Genomic DNA, 20,299 nt, shown 5'->3' on the forward strand with positions numbered 1-20,299 from the left:
TGCAGATGGTGCTAGAAATAAACCAAAGGGTTTTTTTGATGGAGGCATATGGACATCCAATTGTTCTAGCACCATGTGTAAAATAAACCATGCTTTCTTCACTGAACTGACTTTGAACTCTTATTGAAAATCATTTGTCATTGTATGTATGGCTTTCTTTATTCCTGGACTGATCCGCTTGCTGATCTACTTGTTAATCTTTCCACTAATATCACATCACACTTGATATTGTAACTTTTATAGTAAGTCTTCAAATCAATTAGTGTTAGTTTTCCAACTTTGTTCTTTTTCAAATTTGTTTTGGCTGTCCCATTCTCAGTCCTTTGCATTTTCATATAAATTGTTTAATCTCCTTATGAATTTCTATAAAAAGATTGCTGAGATTTTGATTGGGATCAACTTGGGGAAAAACAACATCTTAAGAATATAAAAACTTCCAATCCACACACAGGGTATCTCTCTCATGTTTTGGATATTCTTTGATTTCTCTCAGAAATGTTTTGTCATTTTCAGTACATGGATCTTTCAGATATATTTCATGTTTTTGATGCTATTATAAATAGTTTTATTATATTTTCTGACCAATAGAGTAACAAGATTCTCACACAGAAGTTCCAAGTACTTATATTTTAAATATATATTGTTTAAGTACATTAATTTCCTTTATTTCTCCTTTATATTATACATTAAAAACTACATTGATTTTTTAAGAAATTGTTTATAGTTACATTATTGTAAATTTCATTTCAAAAATCTTAAGTATAGAAAATATTTATCATAACAAAGGAGTGTAGGGCTTGATATTAAAAACTACTGTTTTAAGCCATTTTGTCAATAATTTCCACAAAACTGAGTATTTAAGCATCATTTGGAAAGACATTCTGATGCTATAAATGAACAAAATGCTATTAAGGAACAAAATTGTTCGCAGTGGCTAATGGTAATAATGAGAAAAAATATAAATAAAAGCAACAAGAAATACAGAAAACGATTTAAGAACATTTATACATTTTTGTGATCCAAGGGAAAACAGTACAGAATTGGAACTCACCCAGCTTGTGTTCTGGTCATGGCTATATCATTATGTACAGTCTTTGCGAATCTGAGCAATTTATCTAAATTCCTTTGTCTCTACATTTCTATAAACTTAAAATAATAGTTTAGAACCAGATGATCCATGATCATCTTTTCTACTATGGAAATATATAATTAATATAAGTAGACAAGTACAAGTCACTACTGGCACATTATATTCCTATGATTTGTTCTTTGCCCAGATGCCTAGGTTCTGATCTAAGCTAAACAGCAGAATCCCAATGGACTGGTTGTTTAACACCTCTAAGCTTTAGTTTCCTCATCAGTAAAACAGTATCTTCATCGAGCTGAGAGAGTGAAGGTTACTGGAAAGCACTTAGAAGAGCACACGTAAGAAATACTAAAAAGTACTGCAATTACTTTTATTTGCAGTATAATTTCTTTCTCCCCTTGCACATTACAGATGAAAATTTATGGTATATGATTTCCCAGTGTTTAATTGGAGAGGAAATACTTTGCTCTGTCTAATTTTGAGTAATGAAAAGGTGCAGCTTTGGATTCCATACATAAATATGACAATCTTTACATAAATGAGCAGGTAAATTGCCTTCCTCCATTAAACTACTACAAGGTACAAGGTTTCTTAATGTATTACCTTGTGGATAAAGAATATTTTTCTGAAAAGAAGTTATTTGGAACCACATTAAGCTCCTAAGGGAAAAAAATTTTTATTGTCCAAGAATTGCTTTATTGCTTTTCTGGTATTTGTGCACAAAAATACACACACAACATTCTGAGGCAACTGAAAAATAAAATAGCTGATATTTGATCTTCTGGAGAACCAAAAGAACATGATTTGTATAAAATTCTGCCAATCTGTAAATGGTTTTATCCCTTAGATTAACTGTATCCCTATTGTGCCTTAAGGAAGATTTTCTGGGAGGGAAATACAACATTGGCAAAATTATGTTGAATTTCTTCTGTCTGTGCACAGGACAAACAATGGGAGGCTGAATCAGTGATTCTCACATTTTGTGCTCAACAATAATCTGAAGAAATGGATAAACTCCAGGTTCCGGTCCCCACTCCCTGGGATTCTGATTGGTACTCTGCAGCTTTGACATGCTTCTCAGGTCATTTTGATGCTAGTGGCTCTCAGATAAAATTCTCAGAAACTGCATAAAACAAACAAATAACCCTCAAAGATACTAAAATTTTATATTTGCTTTATGCCTTTTACCCAAGGAAAAGAAGACATTTCAGACACCTCACCTCACATTTCCAACAACAGCCTACATACGGGAATAAAAGCTCATGACATTTAAGTTAAAAAAGAAAATAAAAGTTGTTTTTTTTCCTGAAGTATATTATATGAGGAAATACCTCAGAAAACAAAAGTAAACAATTCAATATACTGTTCAGGAGACAAAAATCAGATTTCAGAATTTCAAATTACTATAGTTAATATAATTTCACACTTCCTGCTCCCAGAAGTTTAAGAAAAGAAACAATGTCATGGTATAATTTAAACACATGGATGAACGAATCCTTTTGTTCCCACAGCTCAATTATGGTCTAGGTTAAAACAATATAGACTAGAATTTGGCAAAATGTTCATCTTTATCAACTAGCAGATGAAGAGCAGCATTTACCTTCATCACAGAGTGAGCACTATTTGGAGAAGACTGTCTGAGGAACACCTAGGCTAGAATCACATGGATAAATACACAGCCTTGCTTCCTATTCCACAACCACTGAAACAGAATTTGGGGGCTTAGGTCCTGAGATTTTATAATTTAACATATTTTCCCAATGATTCTTAAATACATGAAAGTTTGAGAATCAGTGGTGAAGGAAGAGTAGAGACAATTAAGGATAACAGAAGAAAAATAGCAGTACAGCACTATTAAGTATATGAGTAAATGCTACTCCTTGGACCAACTTTGTTTGCAAATTAAGACAGCAATGTCATACCACTACACACCTATTAGAATGACTAAAATTAAAAAAAAAAGAAACAACTATAAAATGCTGGTGAGAATGCATAGAAGAATTACTGAGGGTGGGAATACAAAATGGTACAACTACTTTGAAAGACGGTTATGGTTTTTTAAAAAGCTCAAGACAGGCTTACCATCCGGCTATTGTACTCATTGGTATCTACCCCAAAGAACTTAAAACATATCCACACAAAAACCTGCACATGGATGTTTATAACAGCTTTATTCATAACTGCCAAAACTGGAAGCAACTAAGATGCCCTTTGATAAGAAAATGGGAAAATAAACTCGGGCAAATCAGTAACAATGGGTATTAGACAGTGTAAAAAAAGGAACTATCAAACCATGAAAAGGCTTTGAGGAACCTTAAATGCATATTGCTAAACAAAAGAAGCCAGTTTGAAAAGGTTACATACTGCATGATTCTAACTATATGATGTTTTGGAAAAGGCAAAACTATGGAGACAGTAAATGATCAGTGGCTGTCAGGTTAGGAGAGAGAAGGATGAATAGGGGGAGTGCAGGGGACTTGTAGGGTAGTAAAACTACTCTGTATGCAGCAGTAAGGGTGGCAACATACCACCCATTTGTTAAAACCCAGGGGACTATACATCACAAGTAAACCTTAATGTAAACAATGGACTACAGTTAATGACAATGTATAAATATTGGTTCATTAATGAAAACAAAAAGCACACCTCAAAATTGTTTCAATAACTATGGAGCAGGATAAGAAGCTGACCCTCTGTACTTTTATCCATGTGGTTCTGGCCTGGGTGTTCCTCAGACCACTCCTCCAGAAACAGTGCTCACTCTGTGTTGCTGATCAACTCTGTGAATCAGCTGGTGGTTAATGAAGATCTGCATTTTGCCGTTTCTATTCAATTAACTATAAAGCCAGATGCTAATAATAGGAGAAACTGTATGCATGTGTGATGAGGTATTAAATGAAACTCTGTGCACTATCTATTCAATTATTCTGTAAATCTGTACTAAAAAATAAGGTCTATTTGTTATTTCTTAAGATAATAAATAAAACAAAGTCACAACTTAGCAACTGCCCAGCTTTAGTTCATAGCAACATAAAGGAAAGGCTCCTACACTGAAACAGCTGGCTAGAAAGGTGACAGCAAACACACATGACTGTGACAGAAGAAAAAGTGGACTCCACATAACATGTCATAAGTACATCAAGTTGAGCAGACCAGCAAGTGGAGACACATGGGGCCTGCACACTGACATCCCACTTACAGAAAGCTTTCCAGCAGTGCTCAGAGCTTGACACCCCAGGGTTAGCCTCCATCCTGAGAACCAGTGGCCCTCATCCTTGCTCCCCTTCCCTCCCTCTCCGAAGGGTGGTCAGCTCTAAATAATCTTGATCCCAGGAGGACCACTGTCCAAGCTATCACAAGGCCAAGGCAAAGCCCAGATCCTCAACATGTCCTACACTATTAGCACAGGCTTCCTGCCTCTGTGCTTCCTTCTTCATGGTCCACTGACAAAAAAAGCCCAGTTTACAGAGTCCATCTGTGTGGCTAGGACAAGTCAAGCTGGCTAACTGAGGTGCACACTATTCCATGCCAGCTGGTCAGTCCGGGTCACTTGCACATCTTCTCCTCAGCCAAAATGAGCAAGACTCTGCATTCCAAAGTTACCTCCTCCTGGAATTCCTCCTAAATCTCCCAGGGTGTCCTTCTAGGCTCTGAAACCTCCACTCACCTGAGAGGCCCTGAGGGGAGCAACCTGTCCTCTGTTCTGCTTCAGGGCACAATGCCTAATGCCCAGAGGGCCTTCTGCCATGATGGAAAATGATGGCCCAATACCAGCCTGTATGAGTTGGGCCCCTTCTCAGATGCTGCCAGGCTGGCTTCAGAGCTGCCTGAGGACAGCAGTGGGGCAGGACACCTGCAGAGCAGTCATTCCCAGGGCTCCTTCCTCCTGAGGCCCTCTAGCTCTCAGCAGTCATGGTTAACACTCCTAAGCTCTGCCTGCGCTAGGCCTAGGGGCCAGCCTGGCTAGGGTAAAGCCCTGCTTCTTATATAACAAGTCTGTGTGACAAAGTCCCTGAAAAGCCTTCAAGTTAGACAGAGAGATGGCTCCACCCACCTAGCCATCTACAACTGATTTTCCCATTATATCCCCCCCAAATTAATATGTTGAAACCCTAACTTTCAGTATCTCAGAATATGACTGTATTTAGAGATACAGCCTTTAAAGAGGCAACATGAGGTCACATGAGGTAGATGGGTGTGTCTACTCTAATCTGACCAGTATACTCTTTAGAAAAGATGATTAGGACACAAGGACAGAGGTACCAGGGATGTGGGCACACACAGGAAAAAGGTGTAAAGACACAGCAAGAAGGCAGCCTTCTGCAAGCTGAGCAGAGAGGTCTAAGAAGAAACGAACCTCGGCAACACTTTGATCTTGGACTTACAGCCTCTGGAATGCTTACAGACAAAATTTCTATTGTAAAAGCCACCCAGTCTGTAGTATTTTGTAATCATGGCTCTAGCAAACTAATACAAACCCTAAGAGACAAATGAAGCACCAGATGAACCCTAGAAACAGCAATACTTAACAAAAGAAAAAAAAAATCACAAAAAATATGATTATTATTCAACATTCTGAATTTGTATTACCCATCGATACTAGAATATACGTGAAGTATTAGGAATTCAGACAAAATTTATGTTACAGAAATAAAAAAATGCAAATATTATCCATCCAGCCCTAGCCACGGCAATTAGACAAAACAAAGAAATGCAAGGAATCCAGATTGGTAAAGAAGAAGTTAAACTGTCACTATTTGCAGATGACATGATGTTGTACATAAAAAACCCTAAAGACTCCTCTCTGAAACTACTAGAGCTAATATCAGAATTCAGCAAAGTTGCAGGATACAAAATTAACACACAGAAATCTGTGGCTTTCCTATACACTAACAATAAACTAATAGAAAGAGAAATCAGGAAGACAATTCCATTCACAATAGCATCAAAAAGAATAAAATACCTAGGAATAAACCTAACCAAGAAAGTGAAAGACCTATACTCTGAAAACTATAAGACACTCTTAAGAGAGATTAAAGAGGTCACTAACAAATGGAAACTCATCCCATGCTCCTGGCTAGGAAGAATTAATATCGTCAAAATGGCCATCCTGCCCAAAGCAACATACAGATTCGATGCAATCCCTATCAAATTACCAACAGCATTCTTCAATGAACTGGAACAAATAGTTCAAACATTCATAGGAAACACCAAAGACCCCGAATAACTAAAGCAATCCTGAGAAGGAAGAATAAAGTGGGGGGGGGATCTCACTCCTCAACTTTAAGCTCTACTACAAAGCCACAGTAATCAAGACTATTTGGTACTGGCACAAGAACAGAGCCACAGACCAGTGGAACAGAATAGAGACTCCAAACATTAACCCAAACATGTATGTCAACTAATATTCGATAAAGGGGCCATGGACATACAATGGGGAAATGACAGTCTCTTCAACAGATGGTGCTGGCAAAACTGGACAGCTACATGTAAGAGAATGAAACTGGATCACTGTTGAACCCCACACACAAAAGTAAATTCAAAATGGATCAAATACTTGAATGTAAGTCATGAAACCATAAAACTCTTAGAAAAAAACATAGGCAAAAATCTCTTAGACATAAGCATGAGTGACCTCTTCTTGAACATATCTCCCCAGGCAAGGGAAACAAAAGCAAAAATGAACAAATGGGACTATATCAAGCTGAAAAGCTTCTGTACAGCAAAGGACACTATCAATAGAACAAAAAGGTATCCTACAGTATGGGAGAATATATTCATAAATGACAGATCCGACAAAGGGTTGACATCCAAAATACATAACGAGCTCACACACCTCAACAAACAAAAAGCAAATAATCCAATTTAAAAATGGGCAGAGGAGCTGAATAGACAGTTTTCTAAAGAAGAAATTCAGATGGCCAACAGACACATGTAAAGATGCTCCACATCACTTGTCATCAGAGAAATGCAAATTAAAACCACAATGAGATATCATCTCACACCAGTAAGGATGGCCACCATCCAAAAGACAAACAACAACAAATGTTGGTGAGGTTGTGGAGAAAGGGGAACCCTCCTACACTGCTGGTGGGAATGTAAATTAGTTCAACCATTGTGGAAAGCAGTATGGAGGTTCCTCAAAATGCTCAAAATAGAAATACCATTTGACCCAGGAATTCCACTTCTAGGAATTTACCCTAAGAATGCAGCACTCCAGTTTGAAAAAGACAGATGCACCCCTATGTTTATCGCTGCACTATTTACAATAGCCAAGATATGGAAGCAACCTAAATGTCCATCAGTAGATGAATGGATAAAGAAGATGTGGTACATATACACAATGGAATATTACTCAGCCTTAAGAAAAAACAGATCCTACCATTTGCAACAACATGGATGGAGCTAGAGGGTAATATGCTCAGTGAAATAAGCCAGGCGGAGAAAGACAAGTATCAAATGATTTCACTCATATGTGGAGTATAAGAACAAAAGAAAACTGAAGGAACAAAACAGCAGCAGAAGCACAGAACCCAAGAATGGACTAACAGTTACCAAAGGGAAAGGGACTGGGGAGGACAGGTGGGAAGGAAGGGATAAGGGTGGGAAAAAAGAAATGGGGCATTACGATTAACATGTATAGTGTCGGGGGGGCATGGGGAGGGCTGTGCAACACAGAGAAGACAAGTAGTGATTTTACAGCATCTTACTATGTTGATGGACAGTGACTGTGAACGGGTATGTGGGGGGTACTTGGTGAGCGGGGGGAGCCTAGTGAACATAATGTCCTTCATATAATTGTAGATTAATGATAGCAAAATAAAATTTAAAAAAATATATTATCCATCCAAAAAAAGCCATATAAAAATGTTCTTATGAAGAACAAGTTCCTCTAATACTTTTAGAATGTCAACTGGGTTTAAAAATTCAAATTATAGAATATCTTTGACTTAATATGCCTACTACAAAGAGTAAGGTCTACTAGGAACCTAAACTCATGATTTTCTAGTAGTGCTGCATGTACACAACTCTACGATGTCCCTCAGGGATGCTTCAGAAGGCCTACTGGAGGCCAACCAGGCAGAGAGCCCAGGGAGCTTGACTCAAAACTAACCTGGGCAGCTCCACTGTTACCTTTTCCCGAACTGGGGTTCTGTGTAAGATTCTGTTTGATTAACAATTCCACTGGGTCAAAAAAAAAAAGGTATGAAAACCAATGGACTAAGCCATTATTCCAACTATTTCAAACTTAAAAATCAGGATATTAAAGGGATCTGATATATAATTATCATGTACATGGAATAAATTATGATTATCTTCCTCTCTCAATAGAGTATTTGAGGAAGGAAGCACACAGGCTCACAATTTAAGATATCTAACAAGGGTGGAGAACATCACAAATAGCCTGAAGAGGAGTTCTTCCCCAGCTGCAATATATTAATCATCACATAAACCTGCACGTTTTGCAGTGCACAGTTGGTTCATCTTTACAACATTCCTTGCTGGCTGGGAAGGAAACACATTCCTTTCTATAGGGTAGACAACTGAGGTGGATAAAGTTAATAGAGTAAATACAGAAAGCACGCTTATTGCTCTTCAGGCAATGTGACTGAGCAGACTAGAATTTGAGTACCTACTCCATCACTTACTGATCTGGCATTGGGGCCTCTTTATTAAACCTCTCAAAACTGTTTCCTCTCCATAAAGTGGGTCATAACAACTACCTTGAAGTTTTGTAAAGATTAAAGAAAACACTGTTTATAACGCGCCCAGCAGTATTTTGCACATAGCAGATGCTCAATACAAGCCTCCCCATTTACACCTTCCTCTGCAGTAAACCATGAGGTGCTCTTACAAATGGACTAGTGTTAGAAATAGCAAGGAAGAGTGAATTGGGCAGATTCTTTCTTTCAAGTACTATTTAAATAAAGTTTTGACAGTGATATTTAAAGACCTGCTCCTGGTTTTATGCCTCCTACCCTTTGCAAATGCATACTCCAACATGATCTAAACAGATATGAATGCCTTTCCATAACCAATCAAGATGAAAAATAGTATTCCTATATGCAAAATCTTTCAGTATCAATCACAAACCAATCCTAGAAGTTTATAAACCTGTTTATATTTTAAATAATTTTTTTGGCAATAAGCTAATTTTTAACTAGCTTATATTTGTTTTTTAAAAACTTGTTTAAAAAATAAACTAATTTGTGTGACTCTAAGTAAAAGAATTAAGATAAATCTACATCTGCAGAAAGTCAATACTCAATAAATAAATTACATGGGAGGAGGAAAACCTGCTACCACTTTTAAAATCACAGAATTAAAATGTTGAGAAGGACTAGAGGGATTGTAAGTGGAACTCTCTAACTAAGAAGAAACTGAAGTCCAAAGAAAGTGACTTGTCTAAGATTATAAGAAAGGTAGCAATATCAAGGCCAAAATGTAACTGCTATTTTAAAATCAAACTTATTTTTTGATCATCTTTTAGACCCTAAAATTTGTAGCTCATTACCATGAACATGCAGAATTGACCACTTCATAGGAAAAAAAGATAGCCCAAGTTTTCTATTTAGCTCCATATTTAATCAAAAGCACCAATTACTCATAGCAATTAAGAAATCAGAGTACAGATGGAGGACCCCAATTGTACAAATTAGAAAATTTGTAGTGTAATATGGATATGATTTTCCTGATCTTAATCATCAAAGTAAATTATTATAAGTGCTTTTAGACAAAAGGATAGATAAAATTGAATTTGCAAAAGAAAGAACAATTATTTAGATTTAAAAATTGACAACTACTAAAAAAAAAAAATCGACAACTACTGAGTGAAAAGTGTACAGCAGGCCTAGTCTAAGTACTTTACATATTTTATCTCACACACTTAAGCTTTATGATAATCGTATGAGATAAAGAATAGGCTTAAATCCCCATTTTACCAATGGGGATAGTGAGGCACAGAGAAATAAAATAACTTGCTCAAGATAACATAGGGTTAAACCCCAGGCAATCCTGCACTAGAGCATGCTGTACTATTTTAAATTGAGTGATTATTTTAAAATAAAATACATTTTATAAAAACCTAATAGTTCTTATATAATATGTAGTATAAACGTTTCAAAATATTTATATAATGGTTATTAACATTTCTAGCTATATGGCATGATCATTTTCTTTTTGCAGCATTTTAGGAACACTTATAAACAGACCACAAAACCACACGTTATATACTAAACATACAATTTTAAGGCATTTCCAAATACTCTTCTACTGATAGTTTTGAAAGTTAAAAGAAAATCTATCTATCCTATGGAAATTAGGGTCATTCAATCTAAAAGATGCCATTATCAGGTCTCAAATTATTTAGCCATATATCTAAAGAGAAATGAAACTTCTTTAGATTCTGTTGCTGCTCTGCTATTAATACATTGTTTACATTAACAATTATAAGGTATTTTGAAAGAAAAATATTGATCAAACTAACTCAATTCTAGAGTAAAATATATGTGAATCATGATTTAAAACCAATATTAGGAGGAGGGGCGGAAGATGGCGTGAGTAGAGCAGCAGAAATCTCCTCCCAAAACCACATATATCTATGAAAATATAACAAAGACAACCCTTCCTAGAATAAAGACCAGAGGACACAGGACAATATCCAGACCACATCCGGACCTGAGAGAACCCAGCGCCTCGCGAAGGGGGTAAGATACAAGCCCCGGCCCCGCGGGAGCCGAGCGCCCCTCCCCCCAACTCCTGGCGGGAGAAGAATAGGCAGAGCGGGAGGGAGACGGAGCCCAGGACTGCCGAACAACCAGCCCCAGCCATCCGGGCCCAGACACAGTACGTGCCCAGGGGGCCCTGGATACTAGGAAAACAGGGCAGCAAGAAGAGTGAGTGGGCACCGGAGGCCGGGCGCCGGAGGACATAAGAAAAGCGCGTGACCCATTTTTTTTTTTTTTTTTTTGCTGCTTTGTTTTGGCGAGCGCTTTTTGGAAGTCTTACAGGGATAGGGACCCCAATACTAGGGAAACAGGGCAGCAAGACCGGTGAGAAGAGGCCTGAGTCTGGCGCCGGAGAATAAAGAAAAACGAGCAGCAACCTTTTTTTTTTTAATTAAAAAAATTTATTTTATTTTATTTTTTTTATTTTTATATAAAAAAATTTTTTTTTTTCTTTGGTGGTTGTTGTTTTGTTTTGGCGGGTGCTTTTTGGAAGTCTTAAGGGGGCAGGGTGGGACACTTAATCCAGAGGTAGGGAATCTGGGGATCTCTGGGCACCCTAACCCCTGGGCTGCAGGGAGCAGGGAGGCCCCTTACGGAGATAAATAGCCTCCCAGCAGCTCCTGCTCCAACGCGACTCCACCATTTTGGAGCAGCTGCCCGAGCCAGGCCACGCCCACAGCAACAGCGGAGATTAACTCCATAGCAGCCGGGCAGGAAGCAGAAGACCTGTCTGCGCGCAGCTGCGCAGCACAAGCCACTAGAGGCCGCTGTTCTCCCAGGAGAGGAGGGCCACAAACCAACAAGAAAGGAGGTTCTTCCAGCCGTCACTCATCCCAGTTCTGCAGACTATTCCTATCACCATGAAAAGGCAAAGCTACAGGCAGACAAAGATCACAGAGACAACACCAGAGAAGGAGACAGACCTAACCAGTCTTCCTGACAAAGAATTCAAAATAAGAATCATAAACATGCTGACAGAGATGCAGAGAAATACGCAAGAGAAATGGGATGAAGTCCGGAAGGAGATCACAGATGCCAGAAAGGAGATCGCAGAAATGAAACAAACTCTGGAAGGGTTTATAAGCAGAATGGATAGAATGCAAGAGGCCACTGATGGAATTGAAATCAGAGAACAGGAACGCATAGAAGCTGACAGAATGAGAGACAAAAGGATCTCCAGGAATGAAACAATATTAAGATAACTGTGTGACCAATCCAAAAGGAACAATATCCGTATTATAGGGGTTCCGGAAGAAGAAGAGAGAGGAAAAGAGATGGAAAGTATCTTAGAAGAAATAATTGCTGAAAACTTCCCCAAACTGGGGGAGGAAATAATCGAACAGACCATGGAAATACAGAGAACCCCCAACAGAAAGGATCCAAGGAGGACAACACCAAGACACATAATAATTAAAATGGTAAAGATCAAGGACAAGGAAAGAGTTTTAAAGGCAGCTAGAGAGAAAAAGGTCACCTATAAAGGGAAACCCATCAGGCTAACATCAGACTTCTCGACAGAAACCCTACAGGCCAGAAGAGAATGGCATGATATATTTAATACAATGAAACAGAAGGGCCTTGAACCAAGGATACTGTATCCAGCACGACTATCATTCAAATATGATGGTGGGATTAAACAATTCCCAGACAAACAAAAGCTGAGGGAATTTGCTTTCCACAAACCACCTCTACAGAACATCTTACAGGGACTGCTCTAGATGGGAGCACTCCTAGAAAGAGCACAGCACAAAACACCCAACATATGAAGAATCGAGGAGGAGGAATAAGAAAGGAGAGAAGAAAAGAATCTCCAGACAGTGTATATAACAGCTCAATAAGCGAGCTAAGTTAGGCAGTAAGATACTAAAGAGGCTAACCTTGAACCTTTGGTAACCACGAATTTAAAGCCTGCAATGGCAATAAGTACATATCTTTCAATAGTCACCCTAAATGTTAATGGGCTGAATGCACCAATCAAAAGACACAGAGTAACAGAATGGATAAAAAAGCAAGACCCATCTATATGCTGCTTACAAGAAACTCACCTCAAACCCAAACACATGTACAGACTAAAAGTCAAGGGATGGAAAAACATATTTCAAGCAAACAACAGCAAGAAGAAAGCAGGGGTTGCAGTACTAATATCAGACAAAATAGACTTCAAAACAAAGAAAGTAACAAGAGATAAAGAAGGACACTACATAATGATAAAGGGCTCAGTCCAACAAGAGGATATAACCATTCTAAATATATATGCACCCAACACAGGAGGACCAGCATATGTGAAACAAATACTAACAGAACTAAAGGGGGATATACCCTGCAATGCATTCATTCTAGGAGACTTCAACACACCACTCACCCCAAAGGATGAATCCACCGGGCAGAAAATAAGTAAGGACACGGAAGCACTGAACAACACAGTAGAGCAGATGGACCTAATAGACATCTATAGAACTCTACATCCAAAAGCAACAGGATATACATTCTTCTCAAGTGCACAGGGAACATTCTCCAGAATAGACCACATACTAGGCCACAAAAAGAGCCTCAGAAAATTCCAAAACATTGAAATCCTACCAACCAACTTTTCAGACCACAAAGGCATAAAACTAGAAATAAATTCTACAAAGAAAGCAAAGAGGCTCACAAACACATGGAGGCTTAACAACACGCTCCTAAATAATCAATGGATCAATGACCAAATCAAAATGGAGATCCAGCAATATATGGAAACAAATGACAACAACAACACTAAGCCCCAACTTCTGTGGGACACAGCAAAAGCAGTCTTAAGAGGAAAGTATATAGCAATCCAAGCATATTTAAAAAAGGAAGAGCAATCCCAAATGAATGATCTAATGTCACAATTATCAAAATTGGAAAAAGAAGAACAGATGAGGCCTAAGGTCAGCAGAAGGAGAGACATAATAAAGATCAGAGAAGAAATAAATAAAATTGAGAAGAATAAAACAATAGCAAAAATCAGTGAAACCAAGAGCTGGTTCTTCGAGAATAAACAAAATAGATAAGCCTCTAGCCAGACTTATTAAGAAGAAAAGAGAGTCAACACAAATCAACAGTATCAGAAACGAGAAAGGAAAAATCACGATGGACCCGACAGAAATACAAAGAATTATTAGAGAATACTATGAAAACCTATATGCTAACAAGCTGGAAAACCTAGGAGACATGGACAACTTCCTAGAAAAATACAACCTTCCAAGACTGACCCAAAAAGAAAAAGAAAATCTAAACAGACCAATTACCAGCAACGAAATTGAAGCGGTAATCAAAAAACTACCAAAGAACAAAACCCCCGGGCCAGATGGATTTACCTCGGAATTTTATCAGACATACAGGGAAGACTTAATACCCATTCTCCTTAGAGTTTTCTAAAAAATAGAGGAGGAGGGGATACTCCCAAACTCATTCTATGAAGCTAACATCACCCTAATACCAAAATCAGGCAAAGACCCCACCAAAAAAGAAAACTACAGACCAATATCCTTGATGAACGTAGATGCAAAAATACTCAACAAAATATTAGCAAACCGAATTCAAAAATACATCAAAAGGATCATTCACCATGACCAAGTGGGATTCATCCCAGGGATGCAAGGATGGTACAACATTCGAAAGTCCATCAACATCATCCACCACATCAACAAAAAGAAAGACAAAAACCACATGATCATCTCCATAGATGCTGAAAAAGCATTTGACAAAGTTCAACATCCATTCATGTTAAAAACCTCTCAGCAAAATGGGAATAGAAGGCAAGTACCTCAACATAATAAAGGCCATCTATGATAAACCCATACCCAACATTATATTGAACAGCGAGAAGCTGAAAGCATTTCCTCTGAGATCGGGAACTAGACAGGGATGCCCACTCACCCCACTGTTATTTAACATAGTACTGGAGGTCCTAGTCACGGCAATCAGACAAAACAAAAAAATACAAGGAATCCAGATTGGTAAAGAAGAAGTTAAACTGTCACTATTTGCAGATGACATGATACTGTACATAAAAAACCCTAAAGACTCCACCCCAAAACTACTAGAACTGATATCGGAATACAGAAATGTTGCAGGATACAAAATCAACAGACAGAAATCTGTGGCTTTCCTATACACTAGCAATGAACCAACAGAAAGAGAAATCAGGAAAACAACTCCATTCACAATTATATCAAAAAAAATAAAATACGTAGGAATAAACCTAAACAAAGAAGTGAAAGACTTATACTCTGAAAACTGTAAGTCACTCTTAAGAGAAATTAAAGGGGACACTAACAGATGGAAATTCATCCCATGCTCGTGGCTAGGAAGAATTAATATCGTCAAAATGGCCATCCTGCCCAAAGCAATATACAGATTTGATGCAATCCCTAAGAAACTACCAGCAACATTCTTCAATGAACTGGAACAAATAATTCAAAAATTCATATGGAAACACCAAAGACCCCGAATAGCCAAAGCAATCCTGAGAAAGAAGAATAAAGTAGGGGGGATCTCACTCCCCAACTTCAAGTTCTACTATAAAGCCATAGTAACCAAGACAATTTGGTACTGGGACAAGAACAGAGCCACAGACCAATGGAACAGACTAGACAATCCAGACATTAACCCGGACATATATGGTCAATTAATATTTGATAAAGAAGCCATGGACATACAATGGCGAAAGGACAGGCTCTTCAGCAGATGGTGCTGGCAAAACTGGAAAGCTACATGTAGGAGAATGAAACTGGACCATTGTCTAACCCCATATACAAAAGTAAACTCAAAATGGATCAAAGACCTGAATGTAAGTCATGAAACCATTAAACTCTTGGAAGAAAAAATAGGCAAAAACCTCTTAGACATAAACATGAGTGACCTCTTCTTGAACATATCTCCCCGGGCAAGGAAAACAACAGCAAAAATGAGTAAGTGGGACTATATTAAGCTGAAAAGCTTCTGTACAGCAAAAGACACCATCAATAGAACAAAAAGGAACCCTACAGTATGGGAGAATATATTTGAAAATGACACATCCGATAAAGGCTTGACGTCCAGAATATATAAAGAGCTCACACGCCTCAACAAACAAAAAACAAATAACCCAATTAAAAAATGGGCAGAGGAACTGAACAGACAGTTCTCCAAAAAAGAAATACAGATGGCCAACAGACACATGAAAAGATGCTCCACATCGCTAATTATCAGAAAAATGCAAATTAAAACTACAATGAGGTATCACCTCACACCAGTAAGGATGGCTGCCATCCAAAAGACAAACAACAACAAATGTTGGCGAGGCTGTGGAGAAAGGGGAACCCTCCTACACTGCTGGTGGGAATGTAAGTTAGTTCAACCATTGTGGAAAGCAGTATGGAGGTACATCAAAATGCTCAAAACAGACTTACCATTTGACCCAGGAATTGCACTCCTAGGAATTTACCCTAAAAATGCAGCAATCAAGTATGAGAAAGATCAGTGCACCTCTATGTTTATCGCAGCACTATTTACAATAGCCAAGAATTGGAAGCAACCTAAATGCCCATCGATAGATGAATGGATAAAGAAGATGTGGTACATATACACAATGGAATACTACTCAGCCATAAGAAAAGGGCAAATCCAACCATTTGCAGCAACATGGATGGAGCTGGAGGGTATTATGCTCAGTGAAACAAGCCAAGCAGAGAAAGAGAAATACCAAATGATTTCACTTATCTGTGGAATATAAGAACAAAGGAAAAACTGAAGGAACAAAACAGCAGCAGAATCACAGATCTCAAGAATGGACTAACAGGTACCAAAGGGAAAGGGACTGGGGAGGATGGGTGGGTAGGGAGGGATAAGGAGGGGGAGAAGTAGGGGGGTATTAAGATTAGCATGCATGGGGGCGTAGAAGAAAAGGGAGGGCTGTACAACACAGAGAAGGCAAGTAGTGATTCTACAACATTTTGCTATGCTGATGGACAGTGACTGTAAAGGGGTTTATAGGGGGCACCTGGTATAGGGGAGAGCCTAGTAAACATAATATTCGTCATGTAAGTGTACATTAGTGATACCAAAAAAAAAAAAAAAAAAAAGGGCAGTTCCTGTGTGGTAACCTCCAACGAGTTCTACACAAGGGTATAAAGGGCATATAAAAGTGTAGGCAAAGGGTCTGTTTGTGTTTATACAGAGGATCAAAGCCTAATTGGGCTACCCCAAAAATGAACTAAGATACGATATGAAAAAGAACTTCCAACATCAGCACTCTCTGGAAGACTCATGCCAGAAGATGATCATCAAAAAACCCCAACAAAGATTCACGTGCTGCTACAGCTGTAGATGCACTCATCCCACCAATTCCTGGACTTGCCATGGGAATGAAGAAGGAGATATCTAAGCTGACCTGTGCATACAGTAAAACAACAAATTTGACTGGATCTATACTGTTGGAACTCAACCAAGAATTAGGAGAAGTGCAAATTGTAGCGCTCCAAAATCTTACAACTACAGACTATTTACTGTTAAAAGAACATAAGGGATGTGAACATTCCCCAGGAATGGGTTGTTTTAATTTGTCTGATTTCTCCCAGACTGTTCAAGTTCAGTTGGACAATATCCACCATATCATAGATAAGTTTTCACAAATGCCTAAGGTGCCTAACTGGTTTTCTTGGTTTCACTGGAGATGGCTGGTAATTACAGGTATGCTTTGGTTATGTAACTATACTCCTATTATGTTAATGTGTGCGCGCAATTTAAGTAGTAGCTTAAAACCTATACATGCTGAAGTTACTCTACAAGAAGCTATGTCAAAGAAATAATCAATCTTCCCATGTTTTCTGCCGCCTGCTACTTCTATAGCTTTTCTTCTTCCTTCCTAATTACAACCCTTAAATAGAATTCGTGCCTCATATCAAATTTACCGAGTATCATAATTCTTCCAAGTGGTAAAGATACCTCAAGACAAATGCTGGGCATAGAAGCCACAGGGCATAAATATGCAAAGAAGTAAAAAGCTAACCTTTTCAAACAATAAGGCTTCTCTCTCACTTACCAACTTTACATTTCCCTGTATGGGCCCGGAAGATGACTGGTTAGCCAGAGACGGGTAAGATTCCTCAAGGGAGGAACAACCTAAGACAGGCACAGTTGCAGGGGGGCCATCAGGTGAGAAATTGGGGATCAACAGAGGTGAGGCTTAGAATCTCACCCCCCCTGTTCTGAGAGAAATCTTCTGCATATGTGGATGTTTTATTGACCTTGTCTAGCTTGGATTAACACATAGTCTACAGGCACACACCTGATCATCTACATTTGCTCCCTTACAACACTAAACTATGTTTTCTACCTTTATCTTGTATCTATCTACCACTTCAGCATTTTATTAAAAATAATAATAATAAAGAGAGAAATGTGGTATCCACATATAAATCAAGTATAAAAATCAAATGAGTATTCATATTTGAAGTGACTGTTTATAGTTCATAATGCATGAGCAAAACCGAAAGTTTCTGTGATGACTGCCCTTGTACTGTTCACTATGTAACTTATTCACTATGTAAGAATTTGTTCTCCATGTAAGAACTTGTTTGTTATGCCTCAGAAGATTGGAGACTGACGAAAGTTAGGCTTGGGGTGGATTAATGATTGTGCATTAAGCATTGACTCCCCTATACAGAATTTTATTTATTGTTGTTAACAACCATTTGATCAATAAATATGAGAGATGCCCTCACAAAAAAAAAAAAAAAAAGTACACACTTCCAATGGTAAAACAAATAAGTAACCGGGATGTAATGAATATAGTCAAGATATTGTAACAGCTTGGTAGGGTGATAGCTGGTACCTAGAATTGTCATGTATATAAATGTTGAATCACTATGTTGTACACCTGAAACTAATGTAATGTAATACTGTGTGTCAACTACCCTTCAATAAAAAATAATTATAAATAAATAAATAAATAAATAAAACCAATATTAAAAGCAAGGCAGAGTTACAGGCCTGATAATCTAAAAGTAGTCATCAGGCCTGTTCTGCTCATACTTTAGCTATATCACCATTTCGAGAAGAAAAAGGAGATAAAAACAACCACAATAGTAACTCCAGAAGGAAATTCAAGTCAAATATAATCTACATTTTTCTATCACTGCAGACCAAATTTCTGATGACAAGTCTGTTGTCAGTACATGTTATAAACAGAAATATTACTGAAGAATAAAGAAAAACTGTTCTTTGAACTTTTCTACACCTAATTCTTTGTTGCCTACCTGAAATCCATGCTTGCCTCTCCACCATGTGCTTAACACTTTTGGGGGCATGTCAATAACAGAAACAATGTCTCCCACCTAGAAGAAAAAGTTTTAAACGAAATGTTTTTAGTCAAATTCTAAACCAATTGTTATATCTAGAATTTAAGTCTGAACTATAACGAAAAGGTAAAATACTATCTTTATTCTCTGGCTAGTTATTTCTGGAAAAACAAGACACTTCTTTCTGTAAAGAATTTAATTGTCTTAACCATTTGTTAAGAAGACATCTACAAAAAAATAAGCAGCACAAAGACTGTGATCCAACTAGCATGTATAGTAACTTCAGAATGTATAAGATTTTTAAAGGTTTAGGCATCAAATCATCCTTACCACTTTTGTTAAAATACTCTGTTACTGCTATTATTGAAATTGATCAGATTCACTTATAAAAGACAGTTTTAAATACTCACATTTAGAACAAATGCTATTAATACCACATTTAGTGAGTACTTACAGTGTGCCAGACACTGTGTTGAGCACTTGACATATCTTATTTAATCATATGGGGAAGGCCTAAGATGTCTATAATTACTAAGTTATTATTAGTAAGTGTAAAATTTGATTACAACTTTACACTTCTTTCAATAGATGGTAAAATATATTTACACTAAGTAGCTTACTTTTCTTCACTCTAAAAAGCAAATCAGTGAATTGAAACAAACTGTTACAACATTGTAAAAATAAAAATCACTAACAGTTTTTATAATACATTTAATGGAAGTTATATTCTTCAACCAAATAAGTCATGATTTCTGTGATAAAACAGGTTCAGCACTTTAGAGCAATATTACTAATGTATACAATATTGCTTTGGAATTTACTTTGGATACTCACAACTATTTTTTCAAGTTATTAAAGACTCAGCTTCACAAAACTGTATTTGCTAACAGACTTGGTATCTTTCAAGACCTACATTCCTTTGTATACAGAACCTAAAAATTGAATTTGAAAACGGTTCAAATTCTATACAGTAAAAATTTTTACGCTTTTTTAAATTGAGTAACTGCCAGCATTTTCTTATCTCTCATCAGCGAATATTGAAGGAAGAAACTTAATTCTTCTCCTTTTACATCTAACAGCAAGAAATGTTTATTTCACTTTGATCTGTTAACTCAATTCTTTAACAAATAAGGAGTAGAAAGTATCACTGGGTAGTTTTTAGCTACTAAAACACAAAGACT

General features: G+C 37.5%; 1 protein-coding gene across 8 annotated transcripts in view; it reads right to left on the reverse strand.

Moving 5' to 3' along the window:
* ARHGAP32 (Rho GTPase activating protein 32) overlaps positions 1 to 20,299 on the reverse strand; it is a 277,885-nt gene that overhangs the window by 66,002 nt on the left and 191,584 nt on the right. For all 8 annotated transcript variants that reach the window (XM_057490664.1, XM_057490663.1, XM_057490665.1 and 5 more), the window contains one exon: positions 19,077 to 19,154. In XM_057490664.1, the coding sequence (XP_057346647.1) occupies positions 19,077 to 19,154 (78 nt within the window). The remainder of the gene's footprint in view (positions 1 to 19,076; positions 19,155 to 20,299) is intronic.

This window comes from Manis pentadactyla, chromosome 13 (genome assembly GCF_030020395.1).
Source record: "Manis pentadactyla isolate mManPen7 chromosome 13, mManPen7.hap1, whole genome shotgun sequence".
NCBI lineage: Eukaryota > Metazoa > Chordata > Mammalia > Pholidota > Manidae > Manis > Manis pentadactyla.